Source organism: Phocoena sinus, chromosome 19 (genome assembly GCF_008692025.1).
Source record: "Phocoena sinus isolate mPhoSin1 chromosome 19, mPhoSin1.pri, whole genome shotgun sequence".
Taxonomy (NCBI): domain Eukaryota; kingdom Metazoa; phylum Chordata; class Mammalia; order Artiodactyla; family Phocoenidae; genus Phocoena; species Phocoena sinus.
In genome coordinates, this window is record NC_045781.1 from 10,888,884 (window position 1) to 10,913,792 (window position 24,909).

The 24,909-nt window shown below is 45.7% G+C and overlaps 1 protein-coding gene and 1 long non-coding RNA gene across 7 annotated transcripts in view; one reads left to right on the forward strand and one right to left on the reverse strand.

Moving 5' to 3' along the window:
• LOC116744458 overlaps positions 1–24,909 on the forward strand; it is a 66,552-nt gene that overhangs the window by 23,294 nt on the left and 18,349 nt on the right. For 3 of the 6 annotated variants that reach the window (XR_004347041.1, XR_004347045.1, XR_004347043.1), the window contains exons 1-3: positions 8,979–9,109; positions 9,611–9,684; positions 12,032–12,606. This is a non-coding gene — a long non-coding RNA (uncharacterized LOC116744458). Of the gene's footprint in view, positions 1–8,978; positions 9,110–9,610; positions 9,685–12,031; positions 12,607–24,909 lie in introns of those variants that run through there. The other 3 variants (XR_004347042.1, XR_004347044.1, XR_004347046.1) reach the window with 3 other exon arrangements.
• Positions 8,870–12,004, reverse strand: TEX101 (testis expressed 101). Its single transcript, XM_032614240.1, has 5 exons — positions 11,061–12,004; positions 10,792–10,935; positions 10,463–10,648; positions 9,285–9,413; positions 8,870–9,124 (listed from the first exon to the last, which is right to left on the reverse strand). The coding sequence occupies exons 1-5, from the start codon at positions 11,122–11,124 to the stop codon at positions 8,904–8,906; spliced, it is 744 nt and encodes a 247-aa protein (XP_032470131.1). The 5' UTR covers positions 11,125–12,004; the 3' UTR covers positions 8,870–8,903.

A 24,909-nucleotide genomic window follows, 5' to 3' on the forward strand; every position in this document is an offset into this window, starting at 1 on the left:
TGGTTAGGTACTTCAGCCTGTTTTCTCGCTGTTCCCCTTTTCCCTTTTGTTTGCACTTTTTTTTTTTCCTGCCACCTTTTTGATTTCCTTTCCACTTTTGCAGCACCAGGTTTAGCAGACCACCCCTCTCATCTCCTCCTGGGATCCTCCTTCATAGTCTTGGGCATCATGGCTGTGGGGAGGGTGTGTGCCCCGTGCCTACCGGAAGGGCACGCTGAGGTCCTTCCCAAGATGGGCTGACCTGGCCGCTGTGCTTCTCCCACCACCCAAGCTGCTGGGACCCTCGGCCAAGTAGGGTGGTGGGAGAACCAGATGGAACTGCATTGGACTTGTTATTTATTTTATTTTTTTGCTTTGCTGAGCAGCTTGTGGGATCTTAGTTCCCTGACCAGGGATCAAACTCATGCCCCCTGCAGCAGAAGTGTGGAGTCCTAACCACTAACCGCCGGGGAAGTCCCTGTTACTGATTTTTAATGTAATTCCATCATGGTATGAGAACATAACTTCTATGACCTGAATCCTGCCACATTTACTGTGACTAAAGTTTTGGTCCAGAATATGGCCTATCTTGATAAATGTTCCATGTATACTTGAAAAGAATTTGTATTCTGCTCTTGTAGAGTGCAATGTTCTATACATGTCAATTATGCCAAATTGGTTGATAGTGTTATCCAGTTCTATTATATACTTGCTGATCTTCTCTCTGCTTGTTCTCTGAGTTACTGAGAGAAGGGAATTGAAATCCTGAACTATACTTGAGGACTTACGTTTCACTCTGCAATTCCTTCCGGTTTTGTTTCGTAGATTTGAAATTCTATTATTGAGGGCATCCATGTTTAATAGTTGTATCCACTTAATGAACTGACTTGTTTTTCATATGAGATGATCTTTATTCTTGATAGTGTTTTTTGTTTTTTGTTTTTTTTTTTTTTGTGGTACGCGGGCCTCTCACTGTTGTGGCCTCTCCCGTTGCGGAGCACAGGCTCCGGACCTGCAGGCTCAGCGGCCATGGCCTTGGCGCTCCGCGGCATGTGGGATCTTCCCGGACTGGGGCACGAACCTGTGTCCCCTGCATCGGCAGGCGGACTCTCAACCACTGCGCCACCAGGGAAGCCCTTGATAGTGTTCTTTGATGTGAATTACACTTTGTCTTATATTAAAATAGACATTCTAACTTTTCTTTGAACTACTAGCATGGACATGGTGAGTTTTACTTGTTTGGTGCTGGATCTTTTTTGTCTACCTATACGTATTATTGAGTTTTGTTATCAAATTCAGTTTAGCTCTTTGGAAACAGTTGGATCCTTTCGGTCTTGCTCAGGAATTACTGCCCTTTGTTGCTTGATGTCAGGTGTCTTGAAAACAATGTATTTTGTCTAGTTTTTGTTTGTTTCATGTAGGAGGATAAATTTAGTCCCTGTTACTCCACTTGGAGCAGAAGTGGAAGTGTATCATTTTATTTTTAACCTATCTGTATCATTGTGTTTGCAATGATTATCTTGTAGACACCGTATAGTTGGTTCATGTTTTAATTTTTTTATTTTTAAAAAATATTTATTTATTTATTTATGTATTTTGGCTGCTCCAGGTCTTAGTTGTGGCACTCAGGATCTTTAGTTATGGCATACAAATTTCTGAGTTGTGGCATGCGGCCTCCTCAGTTGCCCGACCAGGGATTGACCCCGGGCCCCCTGCACTGGGAACGTGGAGTCTTACCCACAGGACCACCAGGGAAGTCCCTATTTTTAATCTCTTCGATGATTAGTCTTTAACAATTTAATAATTGGTCTTCCATGGTGTTTTTAGCATTGTTCTAGGGAGTGTAATACTCATACTTAACTCTTCACTGTCTACTTAGAATCAATATTTTGCCACTTCAAGTGAAATGTAGAAACTTTATGATTGTATAGATTCCTTTACCCTCTTCCTTTATGTTATAGTTGTTAATGGAAGAGGCATTTAATTGAGATTTCACGGTTGGTACAGTATTTCAATGGCATTGTGACAACAAGGAGGGAGACAGAAAGAAAAAGTCATTAGAGGTGAGATGGTTAAGGGTGGAGACCCAGTTACTGGGTAATAAGAGAAAGGATGGAGAGGAGGCAGTGACAAGGGTGAAGTTATCAACTGAGGACAGGACTTTTTACAGGGACTGGTTGATGCTGACAACAAGGAAGGGTACCATGTGATAGAGTCTGATTCTGAAGGCATAAAATCAAAGCAGTTGGGAGTAATATTGGACTAGGACCAGAGACTCAGCTTCCTCGTGCTAAAAACACATATTGAAGGCTTCACCGGTGATGCAGTGGTTAAGAATACTCCTGCCAATGCAGGGAACACGGGTCCGAACCCTGGTCCAGGAAGATCCTACATGCCGCGGAGCAACTAAGCCCGTGCACCACAACTACTGAGCCTGCGCTCTAGAGCCCGCAAGCCACAACTACTGAGCCTGTGAGCCACAACTGCTGAAGCCTACGTGCCTAAGAGCCCGTGCTCCGCAACAAGAGAAGCCACCGCAGTGAGAAGCCCTCGCGCTGCAACGAAGAGTAGCCCCCGCTTGCTGCAACTAGAGAAAGCCTGCACACAATGAAGACCCAATGCTGCCAAAAATAAATAAAAATAAATAAATTTATTTTTAAAAACCACACATATTGAGATTTTGATTTTGGCTTAGGATGTGGGAGAACATGGACGACCTTAACTTCTGCAATAACACCAAGAAATATCTGGACATTATAAAATGTCACACATTGGAAAATTAAAGAGAAATGGAAAGGGAATTCCCTAGCGGTCCAGTGATTAGGACTCTGCACTTCCACTGCAGAGGGCACGATTTCAATCCCTGGTCAGGGAACTAAGATCCCACAAGCCTCAGGGTGTGGCAAAACAAACAAATGGGGCTTCCCTGGTGGCGCAGTGGTTGAGAGTCCGCCTGCCGATGCAGGGGACACAGGTTCGTGCCCCGGTCCGGGAAGATCCCACATGCCGCGGAGCGGCTGGGCCCGTGAGCCGTGGCCGCTGGGCCTGTGCGTCCAGAGCCTGTGCCGCGCAGTGGGAGAGGCCACAACAGTGAGAGTACCACAAAAAACAAACAAATGAACAGACAAACCCCCCAAAAACAGAGAAATGGAAATGGATACAAGAAAGCCCCTCTGGTTACCATAGAAGGGAGCCCTTCATAGGTGACTGGCAAGCCATGGCAGCTTCCTGAGGCAAATCCTGGGTCAGGGAGTTGGGAGGCGGAGGAGAATATCTGTCAAAGACAGAGAGATTTTACTGTGTCCACAGGAAGCCAGTTGATTTATTGGTGACAGCAGGAACAGATGGGATGGATTGGAGTCTGGCAGACCACCAAACACAAAATTAGTTTTCTCAATATAATAATTCTCTCCTCCATCTCTACTCCAATTTTATCAAGAAAAGGTAATTTAAGGTAATACTGAAAAACAGAAAAAGTGTTATCAGTTTGTGCTTTTTTTTTTACAGCTTCATTGAGGTATAATTGACATATAGTACACTGCATTTTTTTTTGCGGTATGCGGGCCTATCACTGTTGTGGCCTCTCCCATTGCGGAGCACAGGCTCCGGACGCACAGGCTTAGCGTCCATGGCTCACGGGCCCAGCCGCTCCACGGCATGTGGGATCTTCCCGGACCGGGGCACGAAACTGTGTTCCCTGCATCGGCAGGCGGACTCTCAACCACTGCGCCACCAGGGAAGCCCTGCACATATTTAAAGGGTACAATCTGATGATTTTTGACATATGTGAACACCCCAGAAACCTCACCATTACCATAGTCAAGATAATGAATGTATCCATCACTCCAAAAGTTTCTTTGTTCTCCTTTGTAATCTATTCCCCCCTCTTTCTCCATTCTAGATAACCACAGATCTGCTTTCTGTCACTGTAGATTTCACTTTCGTTCTCTGAAGTTTAATATAAGTACAGTCGTGCAGTGTGGACTCCTTTTTGTCTAACTTCTTTCATTCAGGATAATTATTTTAAGATTCATCCACGTGGCTGTATGCATCATAGTTCATTCCTTTTTTTACTGAGTAGTTTTCCATCATAAAGGTATGTCATAATTTATTTTTACACTGTTGATGGGCATTTGAGTTGTTTCCAGTTTTTGGCTATTATAAATAAAGCTGTTATGAACATTTGTATAAAAATCTTTGTATGGACATATACTTTTGTTTCTTTTGGGTAGTACCTGGGAAAGGAATGGCAGAATCCTATGGCAAGTGTATGTTTTATTTTTAAGAAATTTCCTAAGACTGGGAACAAAGCAAAGTGTCCACTCTCACTACTTTTATTCATTGTACTAGAAGTCCCAACCACTATAATAAGAAAAGAAAAGAAAGAAAAGGTCGACATGCTGGAAAAAAAAAAAAAAAAACTGTCCCTATTTGCACATGACATGATTGTCTACTTAGAAAATCTCACGGAGCCCACAAAAAAGCTCCTAGAACTAATAAATGAGTTTAGCCAGATTCAACACACAAAAATCAATTGCCCTTATTTTCTATGCCAGCAATGAAAAACTGAAATTTAAAAGTACCATTTACAATAGCCCCGTAAAGGTGAAATAAGTATGACTCTAACAACATATGTTCAGGACCTGTATCCTGAAAACTGCAAAACTAGAATTCTCATCCATTGCTAGTGGGAATAAAAAAATGATACAAGTGCTCTGGAAAACAGTTTCTCAGTTTCTCGTAAAGTTAAACACACTCTCGCCATATGACCCAGCAATCCTACTCCTAAGTATTTACCCGAGAGAAATACAATTTTATGTTTACATAAAAACGTGTACCCAAATGTTTACAGCAAACACTCGTACGCAAGTGTTTACTTTATAACTGCCCCAAACTAGAAACAACCCAGACGTCTTCAATGAGTTAATGGATAAACAAACAGTGGTATGTCCATACAATGTAATAATATTTCTCAATTAAAAGGAACAAGCTGTTGATATACACAACACGGATGAATCTCAGAGCCATCATGCTGCGTGAAAGTAGTTGGTTTCGAAATGTTCCATTCTGTATGAGTCCATTTCTATGACTTTTTTGAAAAGACAAATCTGTAGTGATGAGAGAACAGATCAGTGGTTGTCAAGGACTTGGATGAGGGGGATGTGATTACAAAGGAGTAGAACAAGAGAGCTTTTGAGATGAAGAAACTGTTCTGTATTCTGACTGTAGCATTGTTCAGTTAATTAATTAATTAATTTTTTTGGCCATGCCAAAATTGTTTTTGGCCACACGTGGCTTGCAGGATCTCAGTTCCTCGACCAGGGATTGAACCTGGGCCACGGCACTGAAGGCCCTGAATCCTAACCACTAGGCCACCAGGGAACTCCATGCCTTGTTTAATTTATACAAGTGATATTTCACTGCAAAGGAAGTTTCTTACTTTTTAAAAAAACGTAATGCAGGGCTTCCCTGATGGCGCAGTGGTTAAGAATCTGCCTGCCAATGCAGGGGACGCAGATTCAAGCCCTGGTCCGGGAAGATCCCACGAGCCGCGGAGCAGCTAAGCCTGTGTGCCACAACTACTGAGCCCATGTGCCACAACTACTGAAGCCCACGCGCCTAGAGCCCGTGCTTCACAACAAGAGAAGCCACTGCAATGAGAAGCCCGCGTACCGCAATGAAGAATAGCCCCTGCTCGCCGCAACTAGAGAAAGCCCGCGTGCAGCAACGAAGACCCAACGCAGCCAAAATAAATAAATAAACAAAACACCCCAAAAAACTCATCTCCCACTCTGACATCGCTGCCCCAAACGAGGATGTGCCCACCTGGCCACTATAACATCATTGACAAAAGAGAGGAATTTTCAAATTCTTCCTTTGTGCAGTGCCCATCCTTCTTAGACTTCTACCTCTTTTCTTGTCTACTCTCTAGAACTTACTTTTTTTTTCACGTCAGCACCAAGTTTCAGGTAGTTGGCTACAGTTGATGGTGGTTAGTTTTGTTGTTGGAAAGGGGTGTGTGTGCATGTGTAGTGGACTTTGGTTCACTTCAATAAGCAGAAGACCCATAACCTCAAGTTGCCAGTCACATCTTATGGGTGCTGTTAAGTTGTAAAGCTGTTGGAAATAATGCCTGTCCCTGAAGTGCTGCTACCTTGACAGGGGAGATTATACGTTGTGTGGGAAACTGTAAGATATTGAAGCAAGGCTGGCAGATGTGCTGGGGCTATGCTGAGGGAGATCAGTGGGTGCCAGAGAAGTCAGAAAAGGTCTGCTGGAGTTGGCAGTGAGATGTCTACTGGAGCCCTCTGGGGTGGGTAGGTGGGAAGAGGAAACGGAATTTCAGAGAGGAAAGGACGTGAACACAGGCAGCCCTGGAGGGAGCAATGAATATCACGTGTGTTGATGGAGGCTAAATCCGGGTGGGTGAAGCACACGTATGGCAGGGTGATATGACGCTATTACTGTTACCTCCCCACGCCTCCATTCTTTGTACTAATTCTCTTGTCCCTTCTCCTCCAGTCAGTCAGTAGGCCTTTTACCCTAGAAATGCAAAGAGCCAGAAGTACCTTCATGTTCAGCCCTGAAGTTTCAGAGTAGGCTATGTAAATTGAAGTTGATGTAATTCCAAAGGCCCAACTTTTGACTTGTTAGACTTAGAATTTTTAAGTTTCAGTCTAAGAACGAAGGCTTTATGGCATGGTTGTTTTGTTTGTCGTGGGATCTCAGTTCCCCGACCAGGGATTGAACCCCAGCCCTGGGCCCTCGGCATTGAGAGTGCAGAGTCCCAACCCCTGGACCGCCAGGGAATTCCTATGGCCTGATTGTTGGAAAAAGAAAAAGTAGGTTTGAGAAGAATGTGTGATAGTGGTCTGTGTATGGTGGGTGATAAATTGTAGGGTCTAGGCCGCATCTCGTTCTCAAGTACCTTGGGAGAAAGCAAGTCTCTACGAAATTATCTTTTCTCCAGATCTTCAGGAATTTCATCACCTATATGGGATTCCTAGGCTGCTTTAGATTCCTGAAGGACCTCGGTGGGATCTGAGAGCAGTTGGAAGAGGCCCCGAAGTCGCTAAGAGGGATGGCAGAGCTTACAGGGCCTGCGCGGAGCCCGTGAATCCCCAGACAGGGTTGAAGATTTCCCCGTGGAAGCCAGCAGGAATGGAAGCTGAGAACCCAGGCGTCAGTGAGAACCTGGACATGAGCAGCATGACAGGTGAAAACTAGACAGTCACCTCCTGCCCACCAGCACTATAGCAAAGCCCTGGGTGAGGAGAGTGGAAAGGAAAACAGGCCCTGAATTGACTGAACTTAGGTCTGAAATGACTGAGAAAACCCTGGCGTGACTGAGTTTACTCAGACTGGTTACCCCACTAGGTAGAATGGGGGACTGTTATAAACAAAATCATCATAAAAAATAATATATTTAAAAACAAAATTGTCATAAAAAGAAATGATATATTTAAATAGTTTATATTATATATTTAAAAATTAAGAAGGTCGGCACACGTGAGTTTGTGGACTGAGAAATTTGTACGTGCTGCATAAAGCTCTTTGGCAGATGATAGATATAATTTTAAAAATACCAAAACAATTCACAGGCCAAATTTTTAAAAGTTATGGCTCTCCTCCATTTACTCAGGAATGTCTTCTGCAACTGTCTTCAGTGCCATTAAGAAGCCAGTGTCCTATGGGAAACAGCTACTTGGCTTTTTCGGTTCGTTTTTTGTTTTTGATTTTGTGTTTTACCTCAAATGGTATTTACCAGTCAAGGCTCTGAATGCTTGTAATTTCCCAAATTTATATGTCCCCTCATTAAGTTAAAGTTTTATTTGTTGGTGTTTCCGCTCCCTCTTTAGAGAGATTCACCAAACTGACACAATGGAGAACTGGATGCCTGGGAACAAAGATAACGTAGTAGCTGGAGTGGGCCTTTAACTCAAAGAGTTAGTAAGAACTAGAGAACTTTCTAGAAAGAACTTGGCTGGACTATACTATGATCAGACTCCCCTGTCCTTTGTGGGAGGGGTCAACAGTTTGTATTAAAAGTCTCTCCTCCCACTCCCAGTGCAGTTTATTGTATGTCAGTTAAGCCTCAATAAGGCTGTTTTTTAAAAAAATGAGAAAAAGTCTGTTCCCCTTTACTCTACCTTTGCTCTATACAGCTCCTATATCACTGGAGTATTTTACAATAACATAGACTTCACGTATTCTTGAATAATAAGTTGAATAAATAAGCATAAGAATGTGAAAAAAGAATCTCCCCACCCAATAGTTTTCACCAACATTCATCAGACCCTACTGAACCCCAGGTCCCTCCTAAGTTCCTTCTGTCCACTGAGGAGGCATTACGTAGTCAGCAGAGAGGGGAAGGAATGATGTAAAGTGGGCAAGGGACAAACAGGATAGAGGGAGATGGGGCCACTATAATTGAAGAATTTAGAGTCTGATTTTTCTCATTCTGCCACACCTCCCAGGGAAATATTAGAACCCCAAGGCAGGTGACGTTGGCCCTACAATTGGGTTGGGAGCGTTCTGGAGGAGGACAACATTAGCCTCTTGTCCAGCTAGCAAGACAAGGAAACCTATTAGAGTGAAAGGAAAACCAGACTTTAGGTCAAAACATCAGAGTTCTGGTCCTGGCTCTGCCCATAGCTACGTAAGTGTGAGAAATTCATTAAAGTTTTCGAGATCTTTGATTCCCTTTCTGCAAAATGTGTAGGTTGGAGGAGGTGAATTTCAAGGGCCCTTTTAGCTCAATAATGCCACTTCTAGTTCTGAGGCATACACACATCACGGCAGAAACTTTATTAGAAATGTCAGATGCATCCACTGGGACTGTTCTTCAGGCTTCCACCTGCCCCTCAGCTTGCGGATGACCACTCAGAAGAGATGTCCCGTGACCCGGGACCCGAAGCACCTACTCAATGGACAAGCGCTTGCAGCGACAGCGGCAGCAGTAACTCTAACCTCCAGACTGAAGTGTGAAGCCATGCGGCCCCACTTTCAACCTTTCGGGGAGAGACAGACCTGAGTGGACACGTTTCCTTCACCCACAGGGGCCCTATTGTAAAGATCCCAGACATCAGCCTGCAGCCATCTGCGGATGTACAGCCTTTGATCTCCAAAGGTGCGCTGAGGTCTCCTGTGGAACAAGGAGGGATGGGGAGACACATAGATGTTTTAGGAAATCAGAGGGGAGTCCACGCCTCCCTCATTCCTGGAACCCTGAGTGTCAGAACCTCTTGTGTTACACTCAGATGTCTGGTTTTCCAGCCTCTGAAACCATCAGATGTTCAGTTTACCTCCAGTGACCTGAAGTTTTCCTTGATAGCATTGATTTGTATCGTTGGGGCAGGAAAGGGAAGGAGCATTCAAACAGGACCCCAAAGCCAGACAGGTTGGGCAGCGGAGGTCTGTTGACCCTCTGGGAGCTGAAGGGGGAGAGAGAGGGACAATTAATGGCGTGTCCGCCCCTGAGTTGCCTCCCCTTGCTGCCTTCTCTTCCTCCAGTCTTTCCTGCTGATGCCTCTCTACTCAAGGACTGTTACTACCACCTCCCCACCCCTCTCCAACTGATTTCTGTGCTGTCAGAACCCCATCCAACATGACTTCCAAACTCTGTGCTTAGGTGTGGAGATACAGATATGAAAAGGACACACAGTTCCTGCCAGCTAGGATCACTGCCTTGAAGGAAACAGACATGTAAGTAATTACCATACAATTCAGTAGGCATTGTGTCCAAGGTCTAGTGGCAAAGAAATGGAGGACCACCTAAGTACCTAAAATAATTTTGGTGAGGTATTTTCCCAGAGCCGACGCCTGAGTGGAGACGGAGGAAGAACAGAGGTTAGCTATGTGAAAATGGGGGAGGGGGAGGAGGGAGGGGAGCAAGGGAAACAGTGAGGACCAAGGGCTGGAGGTGTGAGCCGGCTTGGTGGATTGGAGAATTGTGAGAAGTTGTGTTGATACTCAGCTGGTAGGCACAGGTGGGACTGGACTGTTTTTTGTAGCCAGCATCCATTCTGAGTGGTCAGTACCATCTCCACTGTTAAATATTTTGAATCCTAGCCCCAGGTAGAATACAGTAAATGAGAGAAGGAAGAGAAGGAAATGAGCTGAAAAGATAGGCGGGGCCAGATTTCTATAGGCCTTGAGGACCAGCGGGGGAACTGGGCTGTGGTCACGCGGCAAAGGGGGAAGCGATGCTTGTTAGATGGGTGATGCCACCACGCTGCTCAGACACCTCCACTGACATTGCTTAATAGACCCCAAACCCCATTTACACTCCAGACTTCACCGATGTCCCTCTGCTCGGAGCAGTGTTTCCAGACCTCAAGGTAACAATTTAGAAAAAGAAAGACAAGCCAAAGGTCTGAGGTCCTTTTGTGTATGGCGCTCTTGGACCTAAGCAGAGGAAGCCCCGTTGTTTCAGGGCTGTATGGAGTTTCTCTCAGCACCCATCTCTCCCCTCTCAGGGTACCGTCAATCTCTTCTGTCCTCCATAACTCGTGTAAGTCCTCTTTGTTGTTGCAAAAGGAGTCCTCACAGTAGTTACTGTAGGAGACTGCGACTAGGCCAGGGGCTGGCGTGTGCTGGATAAAAGTTATTGCCGGTGCCCCGTCTGAGGTGCAGCCCTTAGTGGCCAAAATTGCTGTCCTGGTCCCTTCTGTGAGACAAGAGGGAAGGAAAGTGGATGGGGGGCAGCGCCTGATGTTTGGCCTGGGGAAGGGGGAACTGCGTTAACATGGCCATAATCACCTTCCCCCCTGCCCCTGCCCCACCAGCCCAACGGCCTCTTTCTCATTTTACCAGCCTTAATCATCAGCACGGTTTCCTGGCACAATGCCCCATTGTCACAAGTCTCAGCTTTGTCTGTGGTCCAGTTAAATGTCTCTACTGGATCCGCTTCTAAGCCCACGAATGTACTCTTTTGACAACGCAAGTTTTGTGCCACTGGGGAGAAAATGAGATAAAGATAAGCACATGCCCTTCTCTGCGGGGCCCCAAACCACTCCTTTTTCACCAGAAATCCATCCTCCGTGACCCAGCTGCTCTCCCGCCACATCCCCAATACATACAGATCAAGGTCGGGGCTCCTAGGAGAAAGAGGAACAGTAAAACCTGGAAACGACAGGCTCCCATGGCTTCTCTTAGAGACGTTTGCGATCAGGATCTGTGATTTGATGGAGAAGAAGCTTTTCAACCACATGGAACGAGATTAAATCTAAGTTCTGGCAACAAGTACTGACTTCAGGGCAGAGTTTACGGGTATATAAAACGATGATCTCGGGCTTCCCTGGTGGCGCAGTGGTTGAGAGTCCACGGGTTCGTGCCCCGGTCCGGGAAGATCCCACGTGCCGCGGAGCGGCTGGGCCCGTGAGCCATGGCCACTGAGCCCGTGCGTCCGGAGCCTGTGCTCCGCAACGGGAGAGGCCACAACAGTGAGAGGCCCGCGTACCGCAAAAAAAAATAAATAAAACGATGATCTCTAAAGTCAGTCTGTCCCGATCTAGCTTGTGAGTTTGGGCAAGTTAACTAGTTAACAAGCCTCAGTTTCCGTAGCTGTACTTCTCAGACTCAGCCGCCTATACCAAGGAGCTCAACAGCCCCATACCCTCCAACCTCTGGATCCGTAATCTGGCCCAAAGGCCCCTTCTCCCTCAGACTCTGGGGTCCAGGTTCAAACCTACGCTCTTTCGCGGCCCAAGAACCTCAGTCCCCAGCTCCCAACTTCATCAGAACCCAGGATTCTGAGATCTAAGCCCTGTTCTACCTAGGGATCTAGGAGTTTGGGTTCAGTCGCCTTTTCTGTCAGGACACATGATTCTGGGCACCCAGCTTCTCCCCCTCTCCGACCCAAGAGCGTAGGGCCCCGGCCCTCACCGCCCTCAGCTCCAGGAGTCCCGCACGCCCTGCCCACCCCCCCGCCCCCCGCCTCTCTTTCCTCAGGACCCAGGAATCTGGGCCCCCAGACACCCTTTTACTCTTTAAGGGACCAGAATTCCTCCTGGCTTCTATATGATCTCACAAGAATCTCCTTGTGCTGAAGGAACGCCCTGGAATGCTCCACTCGCCCAGCCGGTCCTCCGAGGCACGGAAGGCGGGGCCTGCTTCACCGGACAGATCACTCGAAGCTCCATTGGTCGATACGAAAGCATCTGGTGAGCTCATTGGATGAGCCTGGAGGAACGCCACACCCCATTGGCCTATCCCAGGCTGTCTTGCTAGTACGCATGCGCAGGACGCCGAGTGGGTGGCAAGCTGGGGGACCAAGAACTCGCTGGTCTTTGCCGCGCTAGGCCTGCAGGGCGGGGCGGGTGGTGCATCCCCGAATGGCCTTGCTTACACTTTTCTGTCTTTGGGTTATAGAATTCCTACTTCTCCAGCCACACTAGGAAGTCAAACCCTTGGCTTTCACCCACTGAACTTTTCTCCCTGTCCAAATTGCCTCGCATGTTTCCAGCCTGGCCCCTGACCCAGCACCCATCCAGTGGCCATAGCCACTGGAAGTCAACTTGGCCTCCTCACCTGTCACTTGCAGTGGTTCCTGCTTAGCCCAGGCCTCATCCTCTGAACACGTCATGGCACCAGCCTCCTCCGTGACCTTCTGGAAGGCTGAATAGGGTAATACGTGCTTTAGTGTTACTTCCGGCACCCCTGAATGACTGATTGCCATCGTATCTAACCCACGTGTGAGTGTCAGTACCATGAACACGTTGTGTCACTCAGATTTCTTGTTCGTGGCTGGAAAATCCTATTTCATATATATATATATACACACACACACATATATATATATGTGTATATATATATATATGTATATGTATATAAGCTTTGCGATGTAACATGAAGTAGAGATGTCCTTTGTTCTTTCAGACTTGGTACTGTTTGTGTGAGTTCTATGGTATAAATGAATATTTATTTTTAATAGAGAAAAATGCTGCAATAAGAATGGTGTTGGTAAAACTCTAAATTTTGTGTAAAAATATATTAAGAGTTTTCAATTGGGGACTGCTAATATTAATATTATTATTAATATGGTTATTAACATAAATATTAGGAACAGTTCATATGTACAGTAAGAGAGAGTTCTGGTCCCAAAGACCCTGTCTCTCAGGACCCAGGACTCTGAGCCGCCCTCCCTTCTTCTTGGGACTCAGGCCTCCAGCACTCACCTCCTCTGAGCTGTAACAGTATGTGGTTTTCCCGGGTCATTGTGTACCTATAGGTGTGGTGCAAGGTCTCAGGTCTTGGCCACAATTGCCAATGCAGGACCAATGGGTTAGGGGAAACTGGAGGGCAGAGAGGGTGGTAGGGAGCTGCACAGACACCTGCTTCAAGCTCCAGAATCTTGTCTCAGGGCCCTCATCCCTTCCCATGCTTCTGACTGGCACTCACCCTTCCTCTTCTGTCCTAGCCCCAAAGCGGGCTTCTAGCACCTGTAGTGAAGGTCATCTTAAATAATCTCTTGGCCTGTTAATTAGTTTGCTGAGGCTGCCGTAACTAATACCACAGATTGAGAGGCTGAAAGTCCAAAATAAAGGTATCAGCAGGGTTGGTTCCTCCTGAGGGCTGTGAGGGAAAGATCTCTTCCAGACCTTTCTCGTTGGCTTGTAGATGGCTGTCTTCCTCTTGTGTGTTCACATCACCTTCCCTCTATGCATGTCTTTTTAAAATATATTTATTTATTTATTTTAATTTTGGCTGCGTCAGGTCTTAGTTGTGGCGCCTGGGCTCTTCGTTGCAGCCTGTGGGCTTCTCTTCTAGTTGTGGTGCGCGGGCTTAGTAGTTGCGGCTCTCTAGTTGCGGCATGTGGGCTCCAGAGCGCGTGGGCTCTGTAGTTGCAGCACACAGGCCCTTTAGTTGTGGCTCACATGCTCCGTAGTTGTGGCGCATGGGCTTAGTTGCTCTGCGGCACGTGGAATCTTAGTTCCTCTACCAGAGATCGAACCCACGTCCCCTGCATTGGAAGGTGGATTCTTAACCACTGGACCCCCAGGGAAGTCCCCTTCTATGCATGTCTGTGTCCAGATTTTCCCTTAGTATGAGGGTACCAGTTGGATTAGGTCCAACCCTAATGTCCTTGTTTTAACTTCATTACGCCTGTGAGGATCCTATTTCTAAATAAGGTCACTTTCTGAGGTAATGGAGGCTAGGACTTCAACATGTGAATGTGGGGGCAATACCACCCATAACAGCCTGTTAGACTTGTGTTACAGATGAAGCAGTGAATAGCGCTCCAGGGGTATCGTGCTACCATTTGGTAATTTCTTCTGTGTTAACGTCATTCCTGATGCAGCCTTTGCTTCCCACAGAGGCTACCTTGATGGCTGGTGAGGGAGGGTGTGAAGATGCAAGACTGAGGGGGTATCCCCGGAGCGAGTCAGGGGCTCAGAGGCTCACTCAGGGATTCCAAATAGGCCAGAACAGTGTCCCTGTTAACACAAGGTATATATAGTGCATCCCAGTGGGTCAGTTTGTAGGGGAAACGCCCCTTTTTACCCAAGCGTGCCCATCTGATTCTATTATGAGAAGAGTAAGGATCAGATATAGGTTCAGTTCTTGGGGGGCTGTAGGATTTCTCCTGCCTTCGGGCTTGCCCTGTCTTTGACATCTTTGAGTGATTCCACATCAAAGCATCTGGGAAGAAAGTGCCCCCTTTCTCAGCCTGTGTCTGTCCCTCCAAGTCACAGGCTTGGGAAGGTGATTCTTAAGTCACACTCCAGGTGACCTGGCCATAGAGTCCCTCCATCTCAGGTTTAGAAGGAACCTTGGAAGTGTAAGACCCCTTCCTCTATTCTTCTCCCCATTTCTGTTTATATACCTGTAGGGACCTTTCACCACCACCCCTGTGGGAGAAGTGGCCCTGCCGTTTTGGTGTGAGAGAAATCCCTAGATCTTTCTTAGCCTCAGCTGATCTCTTTTCCTTTCTGAGCCTCAGTTTCCTCATCTGGAAAATGAGAAGGTTAGTCTAGAGCAATGGTTGGCAAGTTATTTGTGACATTGTATGGAAAATAAAATGAAAACAAAATGAATCGAATGGCTCACCTATAGTGAGGACTTTTTTTTCTTTTTTAAACACTAACGGGGCCGTCATTGTTCACCTGGATTATTGCAATACGTGCTGCCCTTGCCCCACTTCAGTCTATTCCCCTCTTGGTATCAGAGTGATCTGGTAAATATAAGTCAGATTCCCGTTTTACCCCAAGAGAGAGTCTAAGTCCTTACGATGGTCTCTAATGCCCTACTGTGTCCCCACGTCCTGTTCTGCCCTCCCTCATTCGTTCTGCTCCGCCCACACTGGCCTCCAGGCTGTTCCAGGAACGCATGGCCGGCACACACTGGCCTCAGGGCCTTTGCATATGCTCCTCCAGCTCTCTGAAACCATCCACCTTACACCCACTTCCTCCCTTCATTCATGTCTCTGTTATAACATCACTCTTTGCTGACTCTTGTTTAGAAGAACAGCAGCCATGTCAGTCTCTGACCCCTTGCTCTGCCTGAGTTTCTTCTGAGCACTTATCATTGCCTGACATATTATTTGTCTATATTTATTTCTATGTTCATTGACTACTTTCCCCAACAAGAAGGTAAGCTCCACAAAGGCAGGGGGTTTGGTTTTGATTTGTTTATTCCCTGGTGTATCCCTGGCATCTACGACAGAGCATGGTAATAGAAGGGGCTTGTTAAATAAATACACATCACATTGGGGAATGAGGCTCAAGGAGATGGTGACGCTCAAAAGCTGGGACTAGCACCCATGTCTCTGATTCAGACACTAGGCTTTTAACTGCTGGGCTCTTCCTGACTGTGCCGACCCACCGTTCTCACTGGGACCACCACCCCTTATGGGGACAGTCAAGGCCACTCATGTTTCAGCCCTTCAGTTCTACTTCAGTATGGGCTCTTGCTGTGGCCTATCTTGAGCAATCTATATGTGCTTGTACCCCGCCCTCTCTGACCCGCAGGCCTTCACAGGAGCTGTTCTATCACCCTGGGATGCCCTTCTGTCCTCTACTTATTCCCTGACATCGTGCGCACCTCCCCCTCTGTCTCCTGGTCTTCCTGATGCTCAGTAAATATTTGCTAAACTGTTGATGTCCAAAGTGTTTTGTCTATGCCTTTGTATTAGGAATTTTTGCTTCATGGTACAATGGCTGTGTGTGTGCGTGTGTGTCTGTGTGTCCATGTGAGTTTGTGTGTACGCTTCTGTACATGTACATGTCCGTGCCTCTGTGTGCATGTGTGTGTCTGCATGTTTCTTTGTGTGTACATGCCTGTGTCTATGTGTATGTTATGTGTACATGTATGGCTGTATGTGTAGACCATGTCTGGGTGTATTTATATGTGTGTCTGGTTCCTTCCAACTGTGTCTCATCCATCCCTGTGTACCCAGGGATTGTAAATGCTTGCTACTATATAAAGCTCCTATAAACATTCATATAAAAAGACCTTGTTTGGACATATATTCTCATTTTCTAGGGTAAGTGTAGAACTGCTGGGGCATAGGGTAGGTGCATAGTAGGTTTTATAAGGAATTCCCAGACCTTCTTCCAAAGTGGTCGCACAGTTTTACACTTTCACCAACAATGTAGGAGAATTCCGGTTGCTCCACATTCTTGCTAACCCATGGTTTTGTCAGACTTTTAACCATTCTAGAGGGTGTGTAGTAGTATCTCATTATGCTTTTAATTAGCATTTCTCTGATAATGAAAAATGTTGAGTAACTTTTCATGTGCTAATTAACTATCTGTATACCTTTATTAGCAAAGTGTCGTTCAAATCACTGGCCCATTTAAACCTGGGTTATCTGACATGAAAGGATGCTCAACATCATTAATCATTAGAGAAATGCAAATCAAAACTACAATGAGGTATCACCTCACACCGGTCAGAATGGCCATCATCAAAAAGTCTACAAACAATAAATGCTTTAGAGGGTGTGGAGAAAAGGGAAGCCTCTTGCACTGTTGGTGGGAATGTAAATTGATACAGCCACTATGGAGAACAGTATGGAGATTCCTTAAAAATCTAAAAGTAGAACTACCATGTGACCCAGCAATCCCACTACTGGGCATATACCCTGAGAAAACCATAATTCGAAAAGAGTCATGTACCACAATGTTCATCGCAGCACTATTTACAATAGCCAGGATGTGGAAGCAACCTAAGTGTCCATCGACAGATGAATGGATAAAGACGATGTGGCACATATATACAATGGAATATTACTCAGCCATAAAAAGAAATGAAATTGAGTTATTTGTAGTGATGTGGATGGACCTAGAATCTGTCATACAGAGTGAAGTAAGTCAGAAAGAGAAAAACAAATACCGTATGCTAACACATATATATGGAATCTAAAAAAAAAAAAAAAAAAGGTTCTGATGAACCTAGGGGCAGGACAGGAATAAAGGTACAGACATAAAGAATGGACTTGAGGACAGGGGGAGGGGGAAGGGTAAGCTGGGACGAAGTGAGAGAGTAGCATTGACATATATACACTACCAAATGTAAAACAGATAGCTGGTGGGAAGCAGCCGCATAGCACAGGGAGATCAGCTCGGTGCTTTGTGACCGCCTAGAGGGGTGGGATAGGGAGGGTGGGAGGGAGACGCAAGAAGGAGGGGATAGGGGGATATATGTATACATATAGCTGATTCATTTTGTTTACAGCAGAAACTAACACAACGCTGTAAAGCAATTATACTCCAATAAAGGTGTTAAAAAGAAAATGGAGTTATTTGCCATCTTATTATTGCATTATAAGAATGCTTCATGTTTTCAGTATACGTGTTGCAAGTATTTTCTTTCAGTCTGGGACTTGTCTGTTTACTGTTAAGAAAATGGTATCTTTTGAAGAGAAGAAGTTTTTCATTTTGAGAAAGCCCAATTTATCAGTTTTTTTCATGACTCATGTTTTTTGGTGTTCAGTATAAAAATGTCACTTACCCTAAGGTCACAAAATATTTTTTTGCTATGTTTTTTTCTAGAAGATTTATCATTTTGCCTTTGCATTTAGGTTTATGATCCATTTTGAGTTCATTTTTGTGAATGGTGTGAGGTAAGAATTGAGGTCTATTTTCTCCCTAAATCCACCAGTTCTAGAATCCTTTGTAGAAAAGATTGTCCTTTCTCATTAAATTACTTTCATACCCTTAGATGAAAATCAATTGATCATATGCATATACATTTCTGGACTCTACTCTGTTCTATTTAACATATACATCTAGATAATACCACACTCTGTTGATCACTGTATTTTTTTAAATTTTATTTATTTATTTTTGGCTGCGTTGGGTCTTCGTTGCTACACGAGGGCTTTCTCTAGTTGCAGTGAGCTGAGGGGGGGCTACTCTTCGTTGCAGTGCACGGGCTTCTCACTGTGGTGGCTTCTCTTGTTGCGGAGCGTGGGCTCTAAGTGCACGGGCTTCAGTAGTTGTGGCACGTGGGCTCAGTAGTTGTGGCGCATGGGTTTAGTTGCTCCGCAGTATGTGGGATCTTCCCGGACCAGGGCTCGAACCCGTGTCCCCTGCACTGGCAGGCAGATTCTTAACCACTGCGCCACCAGGGAAGTCCCAGATCACTGTGTTTCTGTAGTAGCCTTAAAATCAGGTAGTGTAAATCCTCCAACTTTCTTCTACTTTTGTAAAACTGTCTTAGCTATTATAGGGCCTTTCCACTTCATCATAAATTTTAGAATCAGCTTGTCAGCCACTACAAAAGGCTTGCTAAACTTTTGATTGGAATTAGAATTTTATTTTAATTGATTTGAATTGCATTGAATATGTACGTCAATGTGGCAGAATTGATATCGTCACAATATTGAGTCCTCCAATCCATGAACATGATATCTCTCTTCACTCATCTAACACTTCGTTCACTTCTGTTTAGCTATACTCACTAGATTTCAGTGTACAAGTCTTCCACATATTTTGTTAAATTTATTATTTGATATTTTATGTGTGTAGATGCCTTTGCAAGTGGTATTTTTAAATACTTCACTTTCCAGTTGTTCATTGCTAATATACAGGAATATTTAAGAGTATAGAATAGAGAATAATATAGAATAGTTAAGCTCTGTTAACATGGGTATAGGATAGACTTTACTCTAGGGCTGGTTTAGCTCTACTCATAAATTATAACTTTTCTGGGGTCTCCACTGAATGTCCTATGTGTTCAACAAGGTCTCTCTGCCTGGTTTATTGAAATTGGAATGTTTTCTCTTTCCGTGTGAGCTTTGGACATTGTTCCATATATAGCCCCCTGGAAGGTTATTTTAAGTTTGTTTGCACGCAAACTCACAAGCTTAAATAAGGGGTTTTATCTCTATTCTAAATTGCCTGTATCTGCTCACTTAACCCTGATCAGGGAGACACGGCATTTTTATTTGTGTGTTTTAAATTAATTTTTGGCATTGTGAAGATGGCCCTAACCCACCTCTAAATAAAGTAACCCTAAGCGGGCATTTTAACGAGAGTTAGTGTGGGTTTAAAATGTTAATTATTGATGTAAATAAAGTAAATCTTCCTTTGGGTTCAGTTTTTTTTTTTTTTTTTTTTTTTTTGCGGTACGCGGGCCTCTCACTGTTGTGGCTTCTCCCGTTGCGGAGCACAGGCTCCGGACGCGCAGGCTCAGCGGCCATGGCTCACGGGCCCAGCCGCTCCGTGGCATGTGGGATCTTCCCAGACCAGGGCACGAACTTGTGTCCCCTGCATCGGCAGGCGGACTCCCAACCACTGCGCCACCAGGGAAGCCCTGGGTTCAGTTTTTAAAGGCATCAGTAACTCAGTAAAGATTCTTAATAGTGACAGTGACAAAGAGGTGAAAGGGGAGTCGATGATTTCATTCACATTTGCCCTCAAGTAATTAAGATCCCAAAGTGGTCAGAGGTTCTTTGACTGAATGAAGTGTTCTCAGGTCCCTGAAACTCAGGGAGCCGAAGAGAATTCTGCAAAATGCCAGGCCTCTGTGTCAAGAGACAGCTACAGAAAACAGAACCACCTCTTCATCTGAAAATCTGTTATAGGTGATGTATGGGGCAGGTTGTTTAATGGCTACAAATTCCTCCCATCCCTTTTTAAGTGTCTTTGCTGCTCTTGCCATCCAAAGGCAGAGTCTTGTTTCTCCATCCCTTAACGCTAGGTGGCGCCACGTGACTTGTTTTGGCCAATGGGACATTAGCAAACACGAAGCGCTCGCACATTGGGGTTTCCCCTGTTTTGCTGCCTGGAGACCATCACTTAAAGAAACATGGATTAACACTGGGCACGAGAAACCACATAGAGAGGCCTAGCTCACAACCAGCACCAACCGGCCCGGTTCTAGTTGATGACCCATAGAATTGTGAACAGATCAAATGGCTGTTGTTTTAAGTGACCATTTGTGATGGTTTGGAAGGTATCAGTAGATAACTCACATAATACGTTGTCGCAAACCCGTGTCCGTTTGTGGCTAGACCTGCGGAAAATAGCGTTAAAGAAAAATCTCATGTGACAAATCTCAGATGTGACCACTGAATGTTATTCTTGCTAGCGAGGCCGAGCTATTGGACAGGTTGGGTGGAAGTCAAATAGAATGGTTTAAAAGGAAGTACAGATAGGAGCTTCTATTCAACTTAAGCCTGAATTTGGCATTAAAAATTAGCAATCGGTTCTTGGCTGGGGTCATAACATAAATTTGAGTTTCCTAATTAATCTTTCTCATTGGAAAGTTTTTAAGAGGTACAGGGGATTCCCTGGTGGTCCAGTGGTTAGGACTAGGTGCTTTCACTGCCGAGGACCTGGGTTTGATCCCTGGAGGGGGAACTAAGATTCCGCAAGCCTCGCCCGTTTGGCCAAAAAAAAGGTACAAAAAGTCAGACCAAATATATGCCTCTGGTCACCTGAGCTGTACAGTTTGTCTCATCTGATTGGTCAGCGGCTGGTGCACATCATAGGAAAATTTTGTCTTTTGTATACCTGGCTCCAGTTTCTTATTTTGTGTTAGCTTTCAGTGGCCCGCACCCATTGCTTTTTCTTTTACCACTGTTCTTCCACCAGGAGAATCCAGCCTTCTTGTATCTTGGGAACTGTAAGTGTTGGTCATCTTGGGTGACTTCTCAAGCCATAATAGGGAGACCCACGGTGCCGATGGCGTCAGTGCTCACACACCACACACCTTGGATACTGAGGTACACATGCTTTGGGCAGTGACCAAACTTGGTCCCCTGCTCACACACCCAGAGGTGAGGGCTCCCTGACAGGTTCAGATCTGGAAGGGAGGATAAGAATCTATTCTTTAAGAATCGAGAGCTCAGGGGATCCTTGAGGGCTCTCAGGGCAGGGTATGGCCAAGCCCACGTGTGCATACTCCCCGGCTCTCTCTGGGGTGTGCGCAGTGCTGTGCTGGGACTAACTCCACCCGGTTCATGAGAGCCAATGTTGACATTTTCAGGAATTTTGCAAGCCAGTTGCTAAACGCAGCCACTATTAAAAATTAAATTATGTCAACTTACAGCTAAATTATATTAAAACAAAGGTAACAAATACTCAAAAATCGTCACTTCCTAAATTATCGTTCTACATTTCACTATTATCTATGTTCTGTTTATAGATTATAGATATTATATTTGTATAGTAGAAATAATGGTTGTTCATGGGCATTTCTTCCCAACCTCCACGGGCAGGGACATCGTGGTAGCTTGAAATCAGCCACAGTGGGAGTATTTATACTATGGGCATTGGCAAATGCTACAGATCAGAGCTTTTATTTCTCCCTTCAGGGAAGCAGTTGTTCAACATTTACCAGCACACCACGAGTGTGCATGGCCTTGTGTTCAAGCGTAGATTTATGTAGAAGGGAGCTCTCTCCCCCTGTTTCATTATTGAGCCTTTTCATACCAGTTATACATCTATGAAGTGCATGGCACCCCCTAGATGTAGAGCATTTGTGCAATGCACAGCATGACCTGTGCAATGGTCACGGTGGTCCTGACTCTTTGTTATATGTTGTCACAGTGATATGTTTAAAATACATGAGGGAGTTCCCTGGTGGCCTAGTGGTTAGGATTCTGGGCTTTCACTGCTGGACCCAGATTCAGTAGCTGGTCAGGGAACTGAGATCCTGCAAGCCATGCAGCGCAGCACCCCCCAAAAAGGTTAAAAAAAATAAAATGTTTACTCCCAACTCCTGCACAATCCTTTGTGGTTTCCCTGGATCCAACCTTAACAGTTGTAAGCAGTACTTCCTTTAATAAATTCTACTCAAGTTACCCAGTTTGGGGATACCATTCATTTCCTGCTGGGACCCTGACCAACTCAGTAATTAGAATAAGCAGTGTCACCCAGAAAGAGACCAACAAAACTGTATTCTGGGATTAGGTTTCCACCACAGGGAAACCCACACAGAGAGAACCACCTTGATGGGGCACAGGTGAGACGAGGCCTATGGAAATTTCACAGTTGCTCAAATTGTTGCCGAGTCCAAGCTCGCTCTGCTTGCCGCACAACGGGCCAGTACATCAGAGACGAGGTATTGAGGCAAGGAATACAACTTTATTTGGAAAGCCAGGAGACTGAGAAGATGGTGGACTAGGGTCCCCCCAAAAACCATCTTATCAGGGTCTGGATGAGGCAGGAGATAGATGGGCTCCTGGGGAGACATTTACAACTGGCCTCTTGTTCACACTTCCTGGGGTGAGAAGAAGATGGGCTCCAGGCGAGACATTCATTCCCAGCCCCCTGTTTACATTTCCTGAAGCAAGAGACAAACGGGCTCCAGGACTACATATTTATGACGGGACCCCTGTCTATATTTCGAGATCTGCACCTCAATATAAAAACCAGCAACAGAAATAGGGTAAATAACTAGACATTGGACATTTTTATGGCAGGGACAGAGTGGGACTAAACCCTGTTAAAAGATCAAGAGGGGCTTCCCTGGTGGCGCAGTGGTTGAGAATCTGCCTGCTCATGCAGGGGACACGGGTTCGAGCCCTGATCTGGGAAGATCCCACGTGCCGCGGAGCAACTAGGCCCGTGAGCCACAACTACTGAGCCTGCGCGTCTGGAGCCTGTGCTCTGCAACAAGAGAGGCTGCGACAGTGAGAGGCCCGCGCACCGCGATGAGGAGTGGCCCCCGCTCTCCGCAACTAGAGAAAGCCCTCGCACAGAAACGAAGACCCAACACAGCCAAAAATAAATAAATAAATTTAAAAAAACAAACTAATTTGACTTATTAAAAAAAAGAAAAAGATCAAGAGGTCATACATTTCCCATCCTTGGGGCAAGGGAAACATTGCACATGCGCAGAAGGGCTCCTTGGGGGTCAAAAAGGAGGAGGCACCACCCCATAATATGTGATGCTAAGGCTGTCCACCGGCCTCTGGGCTGGAATCCATCTGGGAAAAATGTTGTGCACACGTGTTGGGGAGGGTCCTAGGACAGGTCAGGTGTGGAAAAAGAAACCAGATAATTGGCCAGAGGTAAACAGAGACCCGGAAGAACTGCCCTGTATAAGTGACTTAACCGCGTCTCTACTGCGCTCCTTCTCATTGGGGGAATGTCCACACCCTTTCTTTCCGGGTGTGCATCTCTGCCTTGCTTCTGTCTTAACTAAACAGTTTCTCTGTGTGCTCTCCCACCTGTTGTTGTGCTATGTCTCTAATAATAAACTTTGTACCTGTGTTTACAGTTTTTGCCTCCGTGAGATATGCATTTTTCACTGAGGGCAAGAGCCAGGGGGTGTGGTGGCTAGGATTCCTGGTTTCATCCAGGCAACCCAGGTTCAATTCCTGGGCAGGGAATTAAGATCTCGCTTTACACCACCACTCACAGCTGCCTCTCCGAGATCTTGGATGCCAGTTTCTTTTATAGAATCAGAGAGGGAAGTAAAGTAAAAAGGCAGAATAGAGAGGGAGAGGTGGGGAGGAAGTAAAGTAAAAAGGGCCATCAGTCTTGCAAAACATCTCCTGGAATGGCCATCCTTGGGGAGAGGACGTGTTAATTTCTTTCTTGCAGCCATTTACAGGCGGGTAGTGTTCCCTGAGGCAGGCCATTATGTATGATTATAATAACAAAAGCAAGGAAAAGCAAAGCCTAAAGTCAAAGAAACAGATCTAACTTGGAGTGAAAATTGGCTCTTCCCTGTTACAAGATTATCACTGGTGGTAATGGTGAAAGAAGTGCAGGTGGAGAGCAAGGTATTGGGAGTCGATGTGGGTGTGGTACTTGTTGTTACTATGGCAGCAGTGGTGCCGAGGTTGATTGTGGTCAGCTGGTTTCTACGGATGACCCTAGAGAGCAACTGAAAGATGAGACTGTCCAAATGGAAATGTGATGGACACTCAGAAAGCTCCCTTAGCAGAGCGTCCCTTGTTTCCTGTAGTCACAGGGCACATACGGCTGAGGACAAGGCCCAAAGTCTGAGTGAAAGTGTTACAGAGTTGCACTGCCAGGTAAATGTTCAACCCTGCCACTTTGTGCTAAGGAAAAGGCGCTGGGGGAGAAGACAGTGTGACCCTCATACATGGGACAGGGTCCCCTTATAGGGGACTGCTTCTCCTCCAGACCCACAAGAGTGAATTTCCAACGTCGTCCAGAGAAGCACGGGGCTTGGTCCGGCATGGGCATGCCACACACTGAGAGCGTTACAGGACCTCACCAGTCTGTACTGGCAGGAGTCCTGGAGCATGTGTGTGAACAGACTCTGTGCCGGTTATCCATCTCTTGCCTCTCAGCTCCAGATCCACTCTTCATTGCCCTGCTGGATCTTGCAAGCATTTTTCATCGTCTTCCTGGCACAATGTTAGGCTTTGCCAGTAGAGGGAGCTAAACGGACACTGCAGGAGGGAGAGCTCGTCTTCCAGCCCCAGGTATAGAGGTTGCTTCCCAGATCTGCTTGCTATTCTCTTGTCTTTTAAAGTTCTCTTTACCCTTCTTTACCCGT